The 22,703-nt window shown below is 36.3% G+C and overlaps 1 protein-coding gene across 6 annotated transcripts in view; it reads right to left on the reverse strand.

Moving 5' to 3' along the window:
* Positions 1-22,703, reverse strand: part of DOCK9 (dedicator of cytokinesis 9) — a 341,474-nt gene that overhangs the window by 99,968 nt on the left and 218,803 nt on the right. For all 6 annotated transcript variants that reach the window (XM_077158579.1, XM_077158575.1, XM_077158574.1 and 3 more), the window contains exons 14-27: positions 21,667-21,749; positions 20,935-21,057; positions 12,614-12,693; positions 12,340-12,527; positions 12,140-12,205; positions 10,174-10,266; positions 9,294-9,417; positions 8,816-8,937; positions 7,637-7,723; positions 7,190-7,279; positions 5,797-5,912; positions 5,461-5,530; positions 3,698-3,823; positions 3,040-3,111 (exon numbers count right to left, since the gene is read on the reverse strand). In XM_077158579.1, coding sequence (XP_077014694.1) covers positions 3,040-3,111; positions 3,698-3,823; positions 5,461-5,530; positions 5,797-5,912; positions 7,190-7,279; positions 7,637-7,723; positions 8,816-8,937; positions 9,294-9,417; positions 10,174-10,266; positions 12,140-12,205; positions 12,340-12,527; positions 12,614-12,693; positions 20,935-21,057; positions 21,667-21,749 — 1,440 coding nt within the window. The remainder of the gene's footprint in view (positions 1-3,039; positions 3,112-3,697; positions 3,824-5,460; positions 5,531-5,796; positions 5,913-7,189; positions 7,280-7,636; positions 7,724-8,815; positions 8,938-9,293; positions 9,418-10,173; positions 10,267-12,139; positions 12,206-12,339; positions 12,528-12,613; positions 12,694-20,934; positions 21,058-21,666; positions 21,750-22,703) is intronic.

Here is a 22,703-nt window from a genome sequence, read left to right on the forward strand (position 1 = left end):
GAGTGGCATGGTATCTGAGATGACATGGAAACAGAAACCATCTTAGAATTCATTATTCCTCCTGAAGTAGAGAGCACTCAAAAAGTGATCATGTTAAACTATACAAAGTGGTAAGCAGGTTATTTGAATTTCTTTTTTTTTCAATACAATTTTATTGAGACATATGCACATATCATACTATTCATCCAAAGTACACAGAGTTCACAGTTATCATCACAGAGTTATGCATTCATCACCTAAATCAATTTTAGAGCATTTCATTGCTCCAAGAAAGAAAAGAAAATCCAAAACATTTCAACACCCTTATGTTTCCCTAGCATTGCCCCCTAGCACAGGTGTGGTACATTTGTTACTGCTGATGAATATTAAGATATTACTGTTAACTATAGTCAATAGGTATATTTTTCCTATATACCATGCTTTTATGAACTCCTTGTAATAGTGCTGTGTATTTGCGCTAGTTCATGGAAGAAATTTTTTATATTTGTCCTGCTAATTATAGTCACAGTCCACCACAAGATTCACTGTGTTACACAGTTCTATGTTTTAGCCTCTAGCTTTCAGTGCTACCATCACTGAATTTCTTTTTCTAATAAATTATGTTTTGGTTAAGTTTTCTCCTTTTGGAAAAAGAAAAAAATGAAAAATGCCAATGGTTGCATTTTTAAGCATAGGTGAATAACAATTTAAAAATAAACTACTTCTAAAAACTCTCGGAATACTGTTTTAGGACCAAGATATAATTAACTTATGGAAAAGATTGTACATGATAGCATTTTAGTGGGTTGTGCAAAGTTACAAAGAGAAATAAACTACTTCCCAGAAGTACTAGAGAATGAAGTTATAAGGCTGCAAATGGCAGAACACTGGGGAAAAGACTGACACTGACTACAGCACTAATTCCCAGCTCTGCTAAATTGTTTGACCCTGGGCAGGCCACTTCACAGGTCTACATTTCTGCCTACACTTCTCCTTCCATATCTGCAAAATAAGGGAGGAGATGAACCAGAAAGCACCTTTCCCATCCTTACCATCCCTTAAATTCTGTGGTTTACTTTAGAATATTGAAACAGAACACACAAAAATCAATTCCTTTATTACTTTTCTAACACAGTACTCAGAAAGATACCATAGATACTTTACGAATGTATGTCTTGTGTTTTTGGACATTTGCATGACCTCTCTAGACCACCACTCACATGGTCTTTTTTCTGCTGTCACAGGAAAGCCCACACAGGCTTGTAGTTCCTTGGACGTGTGAAGCAGTGTCCCAGCTCTTTACCACCACAGTTCTCTTCTCTGCCAAAAGTGTTCATTCTCCTTCACATCTAGCCAACCCCTAATTTACACTTCAAAGCCCATCTCAATTCACACCTCACCCAGGCAGGCTTTGACACCCCCTCCCCCATTCTTCTGGAGCACTCTGTCCCCACCTCTGTCTGATCACTTGAGATAAGGTGACTTTTGGTTTTTTCTATGTTGTCAAACCTAAACTCTTTCAGTGCAGAAACCATGCCATATTAACCTTGTAACCCTCAGGACTCAACGATTTCTTTCTGAATGAATCAATGATAGTTTTAAATATGAAGTCACTACTCTCTCTAAAGTGATCACATTTATTTACGGAAGAGACCAAACATAATGAAAAATCCAAGGGGACCTTAAGCCTATCCCATACACAACAACATTTTAAACAGAAAAGTAATAAATCCAAATGACTTTCTTTCTTTGAGTGTATGTGTGCATGTGCGTGTGTGTGTGTGTGTGTGTGTGTGTGTTTAGATGCATACTGCCAGTAGACAATCTGTTAGATTTTTCCTTGGCAGGCTGTCCTGGCATCATTTGGCTGGTACATTACTCTGTGACAGGCAGGGCCCACTTCCATCTGGCAACTCCTTGGACACTAAAATCAGAATCCTTAACAAGATTTAAAAAACAAAAAAAGGAACCCACATGGTGAGGCATTAGCACCTGCACTGCTAGAGGAAAGTACAGCTTTAGCTTCTGAACAACCAGCCTTCTGCCTGACAAAAGTCTAGCAGCCTTGCACAAGGCTTTCAGAGAGTTCAAATACTTTGCTTGGGAGTCCTAGATTTTGAGCAGCTCTTCCTATTGCTTCTTTCACCTACCTGCAGGACTCCAATGGCATAAGAAATCATTATGAGAGGGACTTCTATACAATTCCAATAAGACAAACATTCATATTCATAATGACAACTCTGAGACACTGTATGGTTCAGAAGGAACTTTGGAATCATCAAAATGGGAAAGCTGCATTGCCACAAAATGGGAAAGTTACACTGTATTTACTGCATTTGAATTTTATAAAAACTTAATGCCTCAGACTCAAACAAAGGCTGCTCACACCACAATGGGATCAGTTCAGAGCTGAAACCATGCATCTCATGGCAAAGGCCAATAAGAACCTGGGTACGACATGGAAAACACCCACAAAGTCACAAATCTAGACCCCATCTCAAGGAGGTGCTAGGGGAAAGAGAGGAAATTTAAGACTAAGCATTTATGGCAAAGAGACTGAGTTATCACAGAGTTCATTAATTCATTAATACAGAGGACAAGAGACTGACTCAGACAATTCTATCCTAGACCCTGAGGAATGTCTAAAAGATGGTCAAGAGAATAATAAACACTGGGAAATGGCATTTTAAATTAATGGTTAAACTACTATTCCCATTTCAACAAACTTGAAATTTAGCGAGCTAGTAAAAAGAAAAGGTATTGTTTTTCTTTGGACTTAATGACACAGAGATTCAGGAGCAAGCTTTGAAGCCAGACTGGTTTCAAAACCTGACTCCCCTACTCACTTGCAGCATGAACTTGGGCAAAACTCAAGCATTGGCCTCAGTTTTCTCATCTATAAAATGAGGGTAAGAGTAATATTTTCTTCACAGGGTTGTTATGAAGCTAAAAGGATGTATTACTTATAAAGTACTAATACTGGTGCTGTAATTGGCACAAAGAAAGCATGAATAAACATTAGCTACTAAATGTAGTGACACTTGATATGAAGTAACATACCTTAACTTTGGAGTTCTCAATCAAATGCTGAGCCATGGATTTTATCAAAACATCAAAGAAAAACCATGAATACTGAAAGGGAAAAAAAATGATCCCAATAAGAAAAGCAACAAATAAGGAGGTAGGAAGTTAGGCTTACAATGCTATTAACATGAAACAGATATGGCTCTAAAACACCACTGAATATCTTAGCAAATTATTATCAAACCAAAGAGGGGCTTGGCAGATGTTCTTCTGCTTTCACATGTTCAACAATAAATAACTCCACTCAACCAGGAAATAGGGTACATATGCTCAGCATGGTATAATCTAACAAGTTTCTGCTACTCAAAATTATGTGCAATCTCTTCCCATAGTTGAGCCTAACATTTGGTGATACCTGCCCTTATAGTCCCTAAGTCAGAGTCTTCTAGTACATTTTAATTTGATTATAAGGACTTATTAATATTCAAGAGCTAATAGAATTCTGAATATAGTGATACTTTGCAGCTCCCATCTCAACACAGCAGCAAACCTGGTATTGAAGTACAACTCTGCTACCCCTTTTCAGAGTTGCTGACAGTCTTTCAGAGCTCACAAAAAATGGATAGTCTATGGAATCTGAATTTTCTTTAATTAGTTTCAATGTTGCAGAGACATACTAGCTATCCCAACATACCTTAAGTAGTTTGTTGCTGGTGAGGAAATCTGCAGAAGGCTTGAGAATTGTGGTCATAGATTTGGTCAGTTCTTCATGCACTGTCTTATACTCAGAAGCAACATATGGCTCAGCTTTATAAGCATACTTTGAAGAAAAAGGAAAGATACTTTAATGTACTGGTTCTCAAACTGGGCTGAAAGCTCTAGTGGCTCCAAAGAATAAAGATGAGGGATGTGGGTACAGTTTCATTGGTGGGAGAGGAAGGTATGGGAATGGAAAGTGGGAAGGGTGATTGTCATTTAATAGAAAAGGGGAGGTTCATGATGTCTTCAGAGAGCATGCCAAAGTATGTAAATCAACTAACTCAGTCACGTCATTGGTATTTCAGCCCTATAGCTCTATCTTCATCAAGGGCTGCAAGGACTGTGTCATGTAACATTCGGCAACTGATACCCTGAAAAATCCAAACTTCATTTTTTAAAGTAAGTCATAGCTATTAAGTCTCAAAGGTATCTAAAACTTATTAGAATTTATGTGTTTTTTAGAATAGTAAATACTAGAACATTTATTGAATGTTTGTGCCAGCTTGAAACTATTATGTACCCCAGAAAAGTCGTGTCTCTTTCTCATTCAACATTGCTGGTGGGATCTTTTTGATTGTTTCCTTGGAGATGTGACCCATCCAAATGTGGGTGGTAAACTTTTGATTAGATGGTTTCCATGGAGATGTGTCTCCACCCATTCAAGTTGGGGATGCTTACTGGAGCACTTTAAGAGGGAAACATTGTAGAAAAGGCTCAGTGCCAACAGAGTCAACAGAACCAACAGAGCCCATGCAGCCAGAGATCTTTAGAGACGAAGAAGGAAAACATCCTCAGGGGAACTGCATGAAATAAGAAGCTGAAGAGAAAGCTAGCAGACATCCCCATGTGCCTTCCCAGCTGAGAGAGAAAGCCAGAACCCTATCAGTACTTTCTTTGGAGTTAAGGTAACCCCTTGTTGGTTCCTTAAATTGGACATTTTCACAGCCACAGAACTATAAACTTGCAATTTGAAAAATTCCCTTTTTAAAAGCTTTTCCATTTCTGGTATATTGCATCTGGCAGCTTACAAACTAAAATAATGTTGTATATAAAAAAAAGAATTTGGGAATGGGGAGCTACTGCTTAATGGGTAAAAAGTTTCTGTATGGTCTGACGAAAGAGTTCTGGAAAGAGTGGTAAAGGTTGCATATCATTGTGAAAGTACTTAATGCCATTGAATTGTACACTTAAAAATGGTTAAAATGGTAAACTTTAAGCTATTTATTTCTTACAACAATAACAAAAGGGATAAAAAAAAAAAGAACCTCATGACATTTACCCTAATGACATCTCTTGCTGTTCCAAAGTCATCTAATTGGATTGTGACCAGAGCTAACTTGGGAGGAGTTTTATTGGAAATTTTAGATGGTAAAGAGAAAAATGAAGACACCTGGGTATACTAGAGGTCTAGTCAAGAGCAATTCAAAGTTCTTCTTTAAAGTTTCATGTCATTTTGGGTCACGTTATTTGTACAACACAGTAAAAGAAATATAGCTGAAAGAATAAAATTAAGTAAATAAATGAACAGGTGTCCCTCTTTGGACTTCTCATTCAGGTATACGTACTGGCCATAAAGTAAAGAAGAGAAAGCATAGGTAAGTTTTAAGTATATCCCAAAATAACTAGACTTAAAAAAAAAAAGTCCTTAGAAGGAAAACTGGAGAGCCACAGATATAAATGTGAGTTTATTTTACATACCTTAACATATGACCTCAAGTGGCTCTCCAATCCTTCCTCATGGCACTGGGCAACCACATGAATAATGACCCTACATAGCACAAGAACGAATAAAGCAATGAATAATAACATGAAAATGGAAACATTTCATTGTTGTCACAGTACAGCAGAACAATGATGATGCTACTGGCACCACAAAAAAGCAAGGAATTAGACATGGTCTCTATAAATGGGCTCAAAAGAAATTTCTTAAAAATAATGTTCAACATACAAGAGCATCCCAGATATGTATAGTTGGGCTCCAGCTATGGACACACTGAAAGAGAAGATGTATATCTACCCGTCCACTTATCTTACCGTGTCACATTGACTGCAACCTCCTCCTGGGTGGCTCTGGTGAGGACTCGGAAGAGCTGGTTTAAGATGGTGGGCAAGAAGGCGATCATGACGTGGCCTTCCATTGCATGCAGACTCTATGGGCATGGAATGGCAAAGGAAACACTGTCTTTTTAAAAGTAAACCAACTCAAAAGTAATATCTTCCCAGTTTCAAGTAAAGATAGAAAAGCTCCATTTTCTAAAGCAGGGCCCCTGAAGATGTCCACATCCTATGAATATATTATATGGCAAAGTGAAATTAAGGTTGCTAATCAGCTGACCTTAACGTAGGGGGATTATCAGGGATTATGCAGGTAGGCCCAAATTATAATGGTCTTTTAAATTGGAAGAAGGAGGCAGAGGAGGAAAGCAGAGAGAGATTTAACTACAGAAGAACACCAGAAAAAGGCTATGTTGTTGAGTTTGAAGATGGAGGAAAGGGCTACAATTCAAGGAGGGTAGACAGTCTCTAGAAGCCAGAAAAGGAAAGGAAAAAATAAATTTTCCCTTAGAACTTCCAGAAAGAAGCAAAGCCCTGCCAACACCTGGATTTCAGCCCAGTGAGACCCATGTAGGACTTTTGACCTACAGAACTTTATTATTTGAAATAAAGTTTATTATTTAAATAATAAACATTTGTTGTTTTAAGCCACCAAGTTTGTACTGATTTCATACAGCAGCAAAAGACTAACACGAAGGCTCTTTTTATAGTCACGTGGGGTCTCTGTTAGAAGATGTTGTAGCAAAGCAGCAATTCTCCAAATTCTCATTCCTTGCTTAAACCAAACAAACCTCTACCCATCTCTCACATTTCATATATTCTATCCCCATAATTAGAATGCCCATTTAGTTACTCTCCTTCTTCAAATGTTCCCCCGACTAAATCATTCTGACAAAATGCGTCTAGACAAACTCTACCTTAACTCTTGCTGCTCAATGATTCCAGGACCTCCCTAACCCCTATACAGAGCTGGGATTGGCTATATGTATTATTTCTTAGTTTTATGTATCCACCTAGCAATAATTCACCAAGTTTGTATTATCTCTTACAATGAACTAGAAGTTCATTAAGAGTGGGACCACAGTCACCACTTCTCATAACAGTGCTCTGTATTTAGTAAACACTCAATAGGGAGAGCCTATGCAAAGTGATTTTATATACAGGGGAAAGAATGTGGTCTAGAAGTCCAGTACTATTTCTAAATCCAGCTTTTGCTACTATTGACAACCACATAGAAGTTGTGATTGTCTACACATCTAGGCAAAAGTACCCTTTCAGAGGCTTCCAAGGGACAAGAATAACATGACGAAACAGAAAACTCAATCTATTCCAATCTCATTAAAAAAGTATCACTAAGAAAGCCATCTGATACCTTAAGGTATTTTACAAGTTCATTCCCTAAGGCCTGGGCTCCAGATTCGGTTTTCTGACAGTACTGGAAAAAATTATGTAAATGCTGGTCCTGAAAAAAAAAAAAAAGAAAAGAAATCCTATTAACATTAACACATACGCTGTGGAAATAGAAATATTTGCTTATTGTAGCATGCATGTTTTTGCTTGACTCTGCAATGGATCACATAGAAGTGACAACATCAAAAACTGCTCAAAGATCCCCCAACAAAAGAGGAAATCTATTGAGAAATGTGACCTGTATCATTTATTTATAGCAGTGTGTATTTCTTTAAAAAAAAAAAAAAGAAAGAAAAAGAACTATAGAGTAAAAATATATCCATAGAGCATATCAGTTAGGATTCTGTTTGGCAAAACAAATGTGCAATCTCAGTCACGGAGGAATCACTGTTAATTGAACAGCACATACCTGAGTATATACTGTAGAAACAAGATGAGTTGAAACTTTCAACAGTGGCTTCCCTCCATCTACCCATTTAATTTCTGGACCATAATGCTGAAAAGAATATGGAGGAAAAAATATCACAACAGATGAATTATCCTGGTTTCAGATATGATGTCATCTAACAACGAGTGTACTATAGAGGTGTTACATGCCCAAACTGCTTCAAAGATTTGATAGATGTGCCTGATCCACAGCAGGAATGCAAGTGTTATTGATTTCTGTCCCCTTTTTTCCTTACAAGATTAATGCTATTTATACTATATTTTCTAAGTTATCTTTTTTATTTAGTTGCAGCTGCATGAATTACTGTACAAGTGAGAGGCAAAGAATCCTATTTCAGCAGTAACTTAACCAGATTTGAATTCAGGATTCTGAAGGAGATGGTACCAGATAAAGCAAGCACAACGGTATATAATATGCCTGGCTTACTTACCAGCCAGGCATCTGTTCCATTTATTTTAACTTCTGAAACCTCTATTTTTCTCATGTTAGATTAGGAATTTATAACGGAAAGTTATATGATTTACCCTTATTTTGGTAAATTTTAACTATTTTTTCATAACATGGGTCCACATTTGGCACAATATAAAATAGAGAAACACTTAAAGGTCATTTATAACAAAGTGAAACAGATCTCATCTAAGTTTGTTATAAAAGGGAAGTCTATACATTTGAGACGGCTAACAGAATACAATAACCAAAAAAAATTATTGGAGAAATCTAAAAGAAATCAAGGTTTCACAAATCAGAAAGGTATCAGAACTGGCTAACATATGGATTAGAGATTTGCTTATTAGACATATATTAAGTAGGAAAAAATTCCTAATAGTTTGCATGACTCAATTCATTTGAGCACAGTTAGTTTGCAGAGACAGACTTCTACCACATTCAGTAGCTCCAAGTCTCTACTTCTCTGCAGAGGTGCTGCTAGTTCAGGGCTCCTAAAAGGTCCACACTATAATTATGAGAGTGTGATAACTGTTAATTACCTTCCAATGGCGTAAGCTGACTTGGAAATGAATAACTAAAACCACAATGTTGGGACTGGCAAAAAACATTGTGTGCTTTTTAATTGTTATTGTTTTAGTTGTTTTTAATGTTTTCTGAAGGAATTCAGATAAACCAATGTAAAAATCCTTATACCCTGCCCATGCCAATCTCTTGGTAGCCGAGGTAGCCAGATGGAAGATTAGCTGACACAGAGATGTGCTGCTCATTAGTCACAACCCTTCCATCTTTCAGGAGAGGAAGCCAGGAATATCCAACTGTTGAAAACAAAGAACACAAAACTTAACTCTTGCGTGTAGGAAAACTTATGAAAGACAGCCAATGTGACTAAATTGCCTAATCTTTAAGAACTGTTAGTATCAGCCAGATACAATACATTGAAAAGGTCTCAAATATAGTCTCAACAGAACATTGTCTACAGTGACCTTTGCCCTCTTTGGCATTAGAATTCTGAAATTATCTTTCATAAACATTTAAATATACAACCCAGGCATAGTACCTTCACAAAATTCATGTAAAAACCCGTTTAGCAAAAGGATGCAAATTCAGAAGCAAAATAAAATTTAAGAAACTAAGGTGTTATTAAAAATAGAAGGAAGATGAAATTCCAAACCCTGTGTTTCAATAACATCCTTCTTCTTCGTGCTTCCTTTACTTGAATTATCACAGCTGACATGGAAGAAAGTGAACAACAAGTGGTGCTTCTCATGTAGCTGGGTGGGCAGTTCTATTTTAATCTGCAAGAAAGGCAAAATAACAATTCTTCCAATATTCCAAAACAATTAACAAAAATTCTCTTGGTGAAAGCAGCAACACAACGTATCACCCAATGCACAAACATGCATTTGTTCTCCAGAGTGATGTTAACATTTGCATTCAAAGACATCTGAGACTGTAAATTGTGCCAAAGAAGAAATGGATTCTTGATTCCCTAATGAGAAACAGGAGGGTAATAGGTGTTTCAACTCTCTAGACAGAACTGAAAACCACACAACAGAAACCACCACATGAACTTAGCACAGCCAAGGCATTATCAAAAACTGGGGTAGAACATTAAAAGTTGGATTCATGTAGTCTTTTCAATGAACTGTATTATAATTCTACATAACCTAAACCCAATGGAAAGAAAGGAAAGATTCTCAGGCCAACAAACAACCATACTAAAGTATGAATTTGAAAGGAAATATGCCAGAATATTAATTATGGTAGTGATGGTTGGATTATAACTTTTTCTTTTCTCAATTATCTATATTTTCCAATATAATAATTTGGAAATTCATTCTTTTTACAATAAATGTTACTTTTATTTTTATAATAAATGTTACTTTTATAATTAGAAACAATTATTTGAAATACTTCAATATTTAATTTTATCACTGTAATTTCAGCATAGTATAATGCAGCTTCTTCTGAACTTTGATTTAGCAAGCAAATAACTTGGAGTACTTCTTAAAACTGGCTTAACTGCAGTTTTCCTTGAAAATATCACTTACCTCATCATAAAATTCTGGGTTTTGGTGATGGTGTAAAACCGCAGCAAAGGCGCTTCTTATGAACACTGGCCCACCAGGTCTGCCATAAATGCACTAAAGTAAGAGTTAGCAAAGGGGGACACTCAGTTAATGGAGTAAGAAATTATACTTTGATGTGTTGAAAAGGAAGAGGCACTACCACACAATAAACTTAACATAACCACCTCTGATGATTTTCTTTTGCCTGTATAGACTCCAGGCCTGCAAGCACCTTTACATATGGGTTCAATTCAACCTCATCTCCAAGCCCTCTTGTTGGCACCCTGCCCTTCCCACCCTATCTAACTCTGGAATTCTTCGTGCTCACTTTCACAGTCACATCTGCAGGTCTCTGCTTATGCAATTCCTGTCTGATGACCTATGAGCACCAAGCACACCCTCACTCATCCTTCAACATCTACCTGATCATAAGGCCAGGATAAACAAATTACCTCCTTCCTCTATGCTCTCTCGGCATTTTTTTGTATACCTCTTCTTTAACAATTATTTGGTTTTGTCCAAATAAACACTTCAGTACCTTCTGTGTACCAGAAAATTGAATACTATACTCCATTTTCTCCATGACTGTTTTTTTTCTACTCAACAGTGAATTCCTTGAAAGCAGAAACTGTATTTTATTCTTCATTGCATCTTTGTATCCTTTCCTTATTATTATTATTTTTTTGCATGGGCAGGCATTGGGAATCAAATCCAGGTCTCCAGCATGGAAGGTGAGAATTCAGCCACCATTGCACCGCCCTCCTTTCCTTCTTTGAAAGTCATTTTAATATAGTTACAGTAAAGAACTATGACTGTGAGCAAGACTGCCTGGGTTTGAATTCCCATTCCACTATGTTAAATGTATGACCCTAACTATTTGTTTAAATTCTGTGCATTAGTTTTCTAATTTCTAATCTAAAGAGTACAGATAATTGCATTAGTTTTCTAATTTCTAATCTAAAGAGTACAGATAATTGCATTAGTTTTCTAATTTCTAATCTAAAGAGTACAGATAATAGTACCTAATTCAAAAGACTATTACCCAAAAAAAAACAGTTACATGAATTAAGAGGTTAAGGCACAGAAAGAAGTGCCTGGAACATAATATGCATTCAATAAATGTCACCTATATTCTACTACTATTATTACTATAATATAATAAGTATTTAATAAATGACATCTATTGTTAATCTATTATTATTATCAATATTACTAATACCATAATTCCTAGCATCCATCAATGCCTAATCATAGTAAGTGCAAAATAAGTGTTTACTGAATTATTATGAATATGAAAACTTTACTTCTCATTTAAATACAAATCCTGGGTCTAATGGAGGAGAAAAGGCTCAAGAGGACATTATTGGAACATATGGAAAAACTGGAAAATAGAGTGTAAGCTTTATAGCAATGTTAAATTTCTTGAACTTGATAACAGTATTTAAGATGAATATCCTTATGTCCAGAAAATGTTCAGAAAACAGAGAAACAGATATGCAGATAGACAGATAAATAAATGAATGGCTGGGTGGATAGATAGAATGATACAGTAAATTTGGCAAAATATTAGAATTGGTAGCTCTGGATACTGGCACAGGGTTGGGGGGAATTGGAGTTCAGTGTACGGGTTTTATACTATTTTTACAACTGTCCCATAAGTTTAAAATTATTTCAAAATATAAAGTTAAAAAAAACTTTTTAAATAATAAAAAAAGAAACTTTTACCCTTAAAGAGTATATAACAAAACAAACAGAATGAGGAGAACTTAATTATTTCATATTCTGTAAGGTTCAGTATATGTGCTTATATACTGTAATTTCATATACTTTGGGGGTTTGTGTTAATTAAAATATACTAAATTCCTTTAATTGTACAATATCATGCAACTGCATTTTCAAAATGTAAAAATCAGGGTATGCAGTGAACATACATTAAAAACAAACAAACCTTTAGAGGCTGAGAATCTTCTTCATCTGAATCTTTGAATTCAATGCAAATAGCAATATTTCTGGCCTGAAGCAACATTTAAGGACCAAAAAAAGAAATGAAAACAAAAAGTCAGAATACATAAATATTAATAAAAGAACAAAGGAAGCCAAATCCTAGGAGTCTGAGATCAAAAGTGAAATCTCAATCTTTGTACTCACCTTGGCAAAAGATTTTTGACTGTCATATTTCAAGTACTTAGGATAAACATAAAGGTGATTATAGTAGATGGTATAAGGCTGAGTATGTTTTGGGATACAGGGCACAAATTCCTCTACTTCAAATGTGATTGGAGTTTTAGTACAGGTTTCAAATTGCTTCATGGGAATGTATGATGAATTAACATAATCTGAAAAGATATTGAAAACAACCAAACTGAAGTAAAAACCAAACAAACAAAATTTTGTCTGTTTATCACACAGAATGTACACTTACTAGGGAAGTCTGAGGAAACATTATCAATTGTAATGTCTAGATTGCCTAAAATCACTGGGAGTTTAGCCATCTTCTCAGGTCTACAAACAGAAGAAGAGAAAGTCAAACACTGATAAGTTAGGTTAACTCTAGAACCTTAATTCTAATGCAGTATTTCCAAAGGAAATATAATGTGAGTCACAAAAGTTATTTTAAATTTTCTAGTAGTCACATTTTTTAAAAAAGTAAAAGGAGGTAAAAGTAGTTTTAATAATACATTTTATCTAGCAGAATATATCCAAAATGCTATTTCAATATGTGGTCAATACAAAAATATTAATCCTAAGTGTTCAAAATCAGATGTATTTACACTTTACACATATAGCACATCTTAATTCAGACTTGCTATTATTTCTACTGCTCAACAGCCACATGTGGCTAGTTTCTACCTTATTGGACAGCACTTATCTGGACAATGAATATCAACAAGATGGCAATTGTTAAAGTATTCGGGAACCACTCTCTCCTCACCATAAATATTTGGCTCATTTAGAATCATCAAATTTCAGAATTAGAAGGCATCATAGGTCCCATTTGGTTACCAAATCAATGGGTAAGAAGTATGTGTTCAAGGATTGTTTACTGTTTACATTTGGTCTGACCTCCACCCAATACAGGAATCTGATTCCTGTACTGAGGCACTGCTACTGCCTCAACCCTTTCTAGTATAGTGACAAGGAACTGAACTTTCAACACAGCTGCTTCCACCTCCACACTGCTCTTCATCATCATTGGAGTGAAATTTGCCTCACTGAAACTGCCACTCATCAATATGCCCAGATTATTTCTCTCTATGTAATACCTTTCAACCATCTAAATATAATTATCACACCTTTCTGAAGTCCTCTGTACTCAGCTGTTTTGCACCTCCCATCAATGCCATTTCTCTCCTAGAGAAATGCCCCTGCTTATGTCATAGAAACCCAGAACTGTAAAGCTCCTGCCTGGAATGATCTGACCAGTGGAGTACAGCAGCAGATCTGGTTTTACACAACATACCCCTTCTACTAAGGCAGCCAAAATGCTATTAGTTTTGGGTAGCCACACCATCCTCGTGATCTATGTTAAATTTACAATCACATACAGCTTCTAAATCCTTTTCCACATGCTTTACTAGAAAGCTACATGTTTCCATTTTGTAATTAAATTTTGGACCTAAAGTACAGGATTTTATTTTTGTCTTTTTGAAATGTCATCCTTTTCTATTTAGCCATTTCTAGCTTGTCAAAACTTTCCAAAATCCAGATTCTAACATCAAATGCATTAGATATTCCCAATAGCTTTATGTTCTGAAGACATTTAATTAGCAAGTTATATTCTCATAAGTGTCACTGATGAAGACACGGCACAGGATAATGCCAAGAACAGATTCCTCCTCAAATTGCTAGAGACCCATCTTCAAACTGATCTAGCCTATTAATCACCCTTGCTTCCATCTGGCTGCCCTAGCAGTTGAATGACAGTCCTCTCCTGCACACAGTATCTCTGATTTATTCGTAGAATATCCTGGCATGTAAACTCTGTCAAAGTCTATGCAATCCTCTATTGTCCTAGCTTAGCAAACTAGTTAAAAACAGAAAAGAAATGTGGTTAGGATGACTAGTTCGACATGACATGACTGATTCCTAGAAAACAAAATGCTGCCTGATGATTTTTCATAAGCCATCTGTTAAATAATTTCTTTTAGAACACTGCCAAGGACCATTTAAATTCAATGGCCTATAGATTCAGCATTTTGCTTCCATTTTTTAAAAATTACTAACTCTAGTTTTAAAGATTCCTCAGACATTAATGTTATCCATTAACTAATCTTACATGTAACTTCCAGTATATCTTGGGATTCTGTTCATCTGAATCAAGATGTCCATAAACTGTTGCTTCCTTATGACTAGTGACTATGTTGAGTATATCTTTTTTTGTCCATTACAAGTTCAGAAGTTGGAGAATCACTCTCTCTCATTTCCCTTTGTCCTTTGTTTACAACTGAGTTTAAATTAGCAATTTCCATTATAGCTTCCTTGAAGTTCTGAGATATGAATCTGTCAAGAAGGCAAGTCAATAATTTTTCATACATTTTGCCTTCAGCTAAAGATTCCAGTTAAAAGATTTCTGGCCAGCTCTGCCCTGTTCAAAATGGCAATGTGAGACACTTCAAAGCACCATTCCCCCAAAAGAAGTTTTGAAAAGCCAGCAAGAATTGGCAGAAATACCTTTCTCTAAGTTTCAGAAAACACTTAAAGGACTTCAGTAACAGCATGAGCCCCAAATCAAGAAAAATGCTACCTAAAAGCAGAAGGATTTTGTGGTGCTCTGGTTGGTTCTATCTTGAACTTGATAACTGCACTAAAGGTGGTTACATAAGCGAATATCTTTGATCTTAGGAAACACAAATGGCAGCATTAAGAGAATAATGTATACAACCTCACTCAAGTGCTCAGAAAATGGTTGCTAAATAAATAAATACATAGACAGGCAGACAGATTGATAGATGGATGGACTGATAAGGCAAACATGGCAAAATGTTAAAACTGGTGGATTTAGGTGGCTGACAGTTCTCTGTACAGGGTTCGTATTATTTGCTTTTAACTGTCCTGTAAGGACAACTTAAACTTAAAAATAAAAATAAAATAATCTAAAAAAAGATTTCTGACCAAAAGCTATCCAGGTACAATCTAGCCTTACCCCTACATTTTGCCTCTGTGTCCACTGTGTAGCATGTGCCATAAATGCAATATCCTTCTCCACTAGCAGGAGGAGGGTCAGTAGCTCTTCAACAATCATTTCCTCCCAAGTACTGTGCACTCCTGTATATGCTGTTGTTCTAACCTCATTTCTGTGGGTTTCTATGCAAATACATACTTTCTTAAAATAGTGTCTTGCTCTTTTGTCTTATTGTGATACTCTTCTATCATAAATGTTTCATTTGAAAAATTTAACACTGCAATGTTTCAGATCTGAATCTATTCTACAAAATCTCAGAGATATCTAGGAAGTTGTATGTACTTCCTTGAGTCAGAAATCGTCTATTTTTTACAGACAATACTTTCATATGTAAGTGTGCTGGTTTGAAAGGATGTATGCCCCCTAGAAAAGCCATGTTTTAATCAAAATCCCATTTCATAAAAGTAAAATAATCTCTGTTCAATAATGTATGTTTGAAACTGTAATCGGATTGTCTCCCTGGATGATGTGATTTAGTCAAGAGTGGTTGTTAAACTAGATTAGGTGATGACATGTCTCCACCCATTTGGGTGGGTCTTGATTGGTTTACTGGAATCCTATAAAAGAGGAAACATTTTGGAGAAAGAGATTCAGAGAGCAGAGAATGCTGCAGAGAGTCCACCAGCCAGCGACCTCTGGAGATGAAGAAGGAAAACATCTCCCGGGGAGCTTCATGAACAGGAAGCCAGGAGAAGAAGCTAGCAGATGATGCTGTGTTCACCATGTGCCCTTCCAGATGAGAGAGAAACCCTGACTGTGCTTGCCATGTGCCATTCCACTTGAGAGAGAAACCCTGAACTTCATTGGCCTTCTTGAACCAAGGTATCTTTCCTGGATGCCTTTGATTGGACATTTCTATAGACTTGTTTTAATTGGGACATTTTCTTGGCCTTAGAACTGTAAACTAGCAACTTATTAAATTCCTCTTTTTACAAGCCATTCCGTTTCTGGTATATTGCATTCCAGCAGCTAGCAAACTAGAACAGTAAGTAACCAAGATTATGTATTTCACCTCTTCTTAATTAACTCCAACTTTTCCTAGTTAATTCCACCTATGAAAAAATAGGTACCTTCTGCAACTTTTTTTTATCACTGTGACATCATCCAAACTACAGAATATTTAAACGTATTGAGAACATCCTAACATGCATTTTCATTTATTTCCCAGGAAGAAGCTATTATTATCTACGCTTTAAAAAATATAAGAGACAAGCTGAGAAGTCAAGCAACCTGCCTATGGTCTCTCAATATGGAGTGAGTTATAAACTGGGTTTTGAAAGATTAGTAGGATTTCCTTAGAGAGAGAAAAGAAAAAGGGGAATATGTATGATGTATGTTTTGGTGATTTTTGTGCTGTTTGGTAAGGCAGGAAGAGTACACAATTTTGGCAAAGGGAAATAAGACACAGTAGCCTGAAACTACAAAGAGGGTTTACAGAATACAGTGTAGCCTACATGACTTGCCAAGTAATCAAGGGGAATGGAGGAAAGAATGTAAATATAAACCAGGAAAGACTGAGAAAAACTTTCCTCCTTATGCAAAACTGAGGATCCAAAGAAAATAAATGCAAAAAGACTTACATATAATAAATATTTTACACAAATAACTGATAGTATTATTACCTAAAACTACCCAATCTAGTGGCATTAAAAAAGATCTACATAAGAAATATGCTCTAGTTTTATATTTTGCCTTTATGCCTTCAGATTTTCGCAGAAGTTAAAAAAGATACTATCACAAACATAAAACACCAGTTATTTATTCTTACATAAATAATTCCTGCAGCATATATGTTGGCAACACAGTCCATTTGACAGAATTGTTTTCTTCCTAAATCTTGGAACACATCCCCTATTAATAACAGCAAGTAAAAAGAAAAAGTGGGCTTATTAGTTTTGGCAGCTATTTACTAAAGACTGGGGCAATTTGAATACATTTTTCTCATCTGGCATTCACTGACATTTTGAGATAATAATGAGATCAGAAACAATGATAGTTTTGGATCCAGTCTGTATGGTCAGGCCACTGATATCAGATTATTCTGATATAAAGGAATATAAAGATGCCACATCTCCCCATTCTATATTTATATACAGAATATAAAAGAATTTCAAAAAGGAAGGAAAAAAAGCAAAGCTGATGTTAAAATAAAAAAGTATCTCCCACTTTCCTCACTCTTGTGAAGAAAACAGAATGGCTTCTGTTTTTTTCAGACTTGCATTAAGGATATTGGTTACCCTACTGCCGCTGCATATTCTGATTCTGTTAGCATCTGATCTGAGTCTTTACCTGGAGCACACCCTTCCCACTGTATTCTTCCTAATGAGCACAGGCACGAAGGTGTGATGTGCAGGAAAAAACCCCACACATGCCTTCTTCCCGTGCTCTGAGCCAATGACGTCTGTGCCCATTGCCCCCGGCTGGCCTTGCACTCAGGTCCCTTTTAGATTATATCCCTGTAAGTACCACCCTTCAGCCTCCAGTGAGGAAGACACAACCATGATGCCTCAACCTAATCAGCTTAGGAAGTAACATCTGAGACAGGGCTTCTAAATTCCATCACATCTAAAAAGATTTATTGTTTGCTTTTTCTGAGTATAAAAGTAAATGTTGGTTAAAGAAAAAGTTAACATAAAATATTGGAAAGCTACAGCGTGGAAAGTGGAAAATTACCTATCAACCCATCCTTCAGAGATAATAGGCATGATTAATATTTTTGTGCCTATCCTACATGAATATTGTTATGCCCATTTTTCCATCTATTTACCTAATCATTTATTCATTTATATATAAAAGGAAATACATAAAACATTTTCTTTTAAAAAATGAGGTCATATAGATATACTATTTTATCCCTAAAAATCACTTTCCTTGGTACACACAGACGTACATCATAGTTATTAATAGTTGTATGATATTCTAATGTGGGAAAATATTATAATATATTTAATTAAAGGTGACCGGGTTTTCAACAAGTACATTTTTATTGTAAAAGCGAGATGACAGTTTACTGAAACTCAAAGACATTACTTACTGTTCAACAATATATTGGCCACTATCAGAGAAGGTTTTCTAAAAGATAAATTGTGGCTCTATTTATAACTCTGAAAAATCAGAAGCAATCTAAATGCTCAACAATAGGAGAAGAGTTAAATAATCCACAGTCCATCTACTCCATAGACAATTATGAACTCATTAAAAATGATACTTATAAAAATGCATAACATCTTCAGAATGTTATTTTGCAGGGAAAGATTAGATCTATAATACAACTACAACCACAAAACAACAAACTAAAATACACATAAAAGTTTTCAAATGTTCAGCATTTGGGGTTCAGGGTAAAATTATAGGTAAAACCATTTTCCTTCCTTTTATTTTTCTGTCCTTCTCAGAATTTAAATAATGAGCATGTATTATTTTTTAAAATGAAACAACCTCTACTGTTTTTAAATAAAGCATCTGGGATCCAGGTGCACATTCTGACCAGGCCCTTTTTCCTTACCAGGGCACATGATGGCCTGCAATGAGCGGCACCTTGTGTAGTCCAGGAATCCAGTGAGGCTAAGCCCAGCAAAGTGAGGATAATTCTGCACCCTCATCTATCCAAGCTCTAAATAACTAAGGAGCTGGGGAAAAATTCATGCAGAATCAACCAAGTAAGTGTGCTCACTGAACACCTCAACTTGCTCGCTGTAGTAGTCAGACTCATTTGTCAACTTGGCCAGGTAAAAGTGCCTAGATCTATCGCTGCGGACATAAGCTAATGGCCTATGAACCTCATCTGTTGCTGATTACATCTGCAGTCGGTTAGGAGCCATGACGGCTGCAATGAGTGATGTTTGATTTAATTGGCTGGTGATTAAATGAGAGAGTTCAACATAGCACAGCCCAAGCAGCTCAGCATACCTCATCTCAGCACTTGCTCAGCCCAGGCCTTTGGAGACGCAGAAAGCAATCACCCAGGGGAAAGTTGTTGGAACCCAGAGGCCTGGAGAGAAGGCCAGCAGAGATCACCCTGTGCCTTCCCACGCAAGAAAGAACCTCAGTTGAAAGTCAGCTGCCTTTCCTCTGAAGAACTAAAAAAATAAATCCCCTTTTATTGAAAGCCAATCCGTCTCTGGTGTGTGGCATTCTGGCAGCAAGCAAACTAGAACACTCACTGAACTGACAAATTGGTTAGAAGGAAGGAAATTAGTGTAGTGAAGGGAAATCTGGGGTTGTATTTGCCATTAAAGCCCAAAAAGTGTGTGTGGGGGGCAGGATTGGGGGAAGTGGGGTGGAAATCAAAACAATCAAGAATCACAGCACTGACTGAAAGAAACCTTGAAAATCCTTTGTTGATTTCATAAAGACCCAACATGATCCATCTAAAATCTTCTTCTGCACTTTTTAAAACCCCTTGATAAGAGTTTCCACGTCATCTTTAAGCTAAAGCTGCTTGTTGACAGGGAAAAATTATTAGATTATTAGGAGAAATGTATCTCTAAGTTTTTAAAATTATTAAACCTGTTTCTACAGCTCATTTCTGCTACTCTCACCATTTGCAAACAGAGAAGTGGGAAGAAGGTAAGAAATGAAAGCAAAACAACCATTCTTGAGTTCTAGGAAAACTGATAATACTGTTACTCTGATGTGCATTTTTTTTAAAAACCAGATGCTAACTATTTTATGCCATAAACATTTTCAAAAGGTATCTATGGCATAAAATAGTTAGTATCTGGTTTTTAGTTGCACTTTTTCATTACCTCCTAATATCTACAGTTTCTTCTCATTTCCAGAAATTTCCTGGAAAATATTCTGAAATCTATCTCCCTAGCACAGGAAATCAATTTTATAGGTTCAGATGTGAAAGCATTATGATGGAGAGGCACAGCAGCTGAGATGACAGACTCTTAGACCAGCTGACCTCCACCTACAACTGGTTTACTGATATTGGACATGCTACTTAACTGGTCTTTCGCTCAATCTCTTTCTCTATAGAGTATAGCAATATTACCTATCTCATTATAGGTAAAGTATTTAGAACAATGCCTCCAAATAGTTAAGAACTAAAGAAGTTATCTTTCCCCCCAATCATCCATTCAGTTAATGGTGCCATGAGTCAATCCATCAAGCAAGTCAGAAATCTAGAGTTATTTATCCTATTAAACTACTACCCACTTCTCTCTTCTACCTTCACACCTAGTCAGGAAACCACAATCTATCTATTCTGCCTCTTTGGCACTTAAATTAGTCCCTTCTTCCTATTTCCACTTGCAGTGGTTTTGCTGAGGTCCTATTCACCCCCTTCAAAGGTTCTTCCTGTAAAGATTTTTTATAGAATTCAAATTAACCAGAGTACTCACAGGATTTTAAATTCTCTCTCCCTTCCCAGGACTTGAGGAGAAGTTGCACACTGCTTAGCATGGCCTATAATGACATTCATAAGCTGTCCCCTTCAACATTCCCTATGATGCTTGAGTTGAACAATTTAAGACTGCTATCTCCTCACCCCCACCCACCCACCCACAGAATTTTTATTTTATAAGTGTGGAAATAAATAAGACCCTGAAACTCACTTCCGAAAGTCTGCAAGTAACTTGAGCATGTCATCATTTGAGAGCTTATTGCTGTCTTGCCTGTAGAGAGCAGAAAATCTGGCATTTTTGTCAAGGTTTCCAGATGCATCCTTAAACAATGTCCTGAAATATCAAAGCAAAATTCCTAAATTGGGCTTTCAAAATACCAAAATAAATACCTGATTTAAGTCTGGTTATTATTCCATTGGCTACAGCCAACAAAAATCTCAGTTTTAAAGATAAGGAAGATATTTATGAGGGTGAATTATACTAACTCAATTTACATAGAAAACAGTTACAACAAATGGCTTATGCTCAGAAAACAACATGCATAGTCAAATACCTAATAAGTAGAGACTACAAATGAAGCTTACTTGCTAGTCTGGCCTCACTGGGCTGCCACCTCACTCTCAACTGGAGACAAGTGACTGGGACCTGGGACCTGGAATCCCAGCTCAGCTGCAAACACTCCTGTCCACCCTGCCAGTTTCAAAATGACTACCCTTCAGCTAGCATCTTTCCTCTCTATGGCTCAGCTGAAATATGGTCTAATAAATAGCTTTCAGATTTGAAGCTTATTTATTTTTCTACTTTACACATTCTAATTCTCTTTTTCACTGGACAAAACTGCATGGGTTGGTTGACTGGACATCCATGTATATAGGTGTATGTATGCATGTATGTATGTATGCACGTATGTATGTAACTATCTATGAAATATGTTCTTCTTACCTTGCTGCCCAAGCAAATGGCATTCTGTACTGTCCTAGCCTCTGGCAAGCCTGCTTGGCATTCTTTAGCACCTTCTGAGCAACCTTGAAGACATAAGAATAAAGTCATAAGATATCATATCCCACTGACAGGAAGAATTATGATATAAAAAGCCATTCATCATCACACGTTCATTAAACAAGTCCTTAGCATAGCAGTAGACACAGAAAAAAGTACATCTTACAATAATGAATTTGGCTGGATGTACACTCAGTATAGTTTTTTAACACATTCTCTAACAGTGACTCTCAAAGAATGGACCACAATACTGGGATCCTAAGAGATTTCTCTTGAAATATGAGGACTGTTACCAAAATGCATGTCTTTTCTTTGATTTTCACAAGTAACAAGCATACTATTTCATAGAATTTCATAGTTCCTTATGACTAGGGCTACTTATTATTAGCCCACAGAGTTATTTGTAATTACTAATATTTGGTATTCAAGCAAAAAGATTACTAGAGCTTATTGAGAACACTAATGAAACACTAAACTTTAACAGCGCTTAATGTACACTGGCTTGTGCAGACTAGCATGATCTAGGAGACAGGCTTTCATTATTAAGACATTATGGGTGCTGATTTAAGTTGACCAGTTTTCAATTCTATAGTCTGGAGTTTTAAGGATAAATTACTGTTAACTGTTATTTTTGTTTCCTAATAGTCAATTTTGGCTTGCTGTGGGATTAACTGGTTAACCTTTTAGAGCAAAGTAGAGCATATTTACTCTTGCCTGATACATGAATGCAAGGCAGTTCTATTATTAATAGCTACACTCCTACAGACAAAGCAGATGACACCTAATCTTCCCAGATTTGTCTGTACCAGATATTGCACTGTTATCAAGGCAAAGTTTGATTCAGCGTGTCAGAGTGGTAGAAGTTGAAGGATATTCTAATTATTTAGATATATCAAAGTCAAACCAATTTTGAGAAATGTATACTAGCACCTTGTGAACCAAAGAGTGCACAGCAAACCTGTAGCGTCACTATCACCTGG

Source organism: Tamandua tetradactyla, chromosome 4 (genome assembly GCF_023851605.1).
Source record: "Tamandua tetradactyla isolate mTamTet1 chromosome 4, mTamTet1.pri, whole genome shotgun sequence".
NCBI classification, from domain to species: domain Eukaryota; kingdom Metazoa; phylum Chordata; class Mammalia; order Pilosa; family Myrmecophagidae; genus Tamandua; species Tamandua tetradactyla.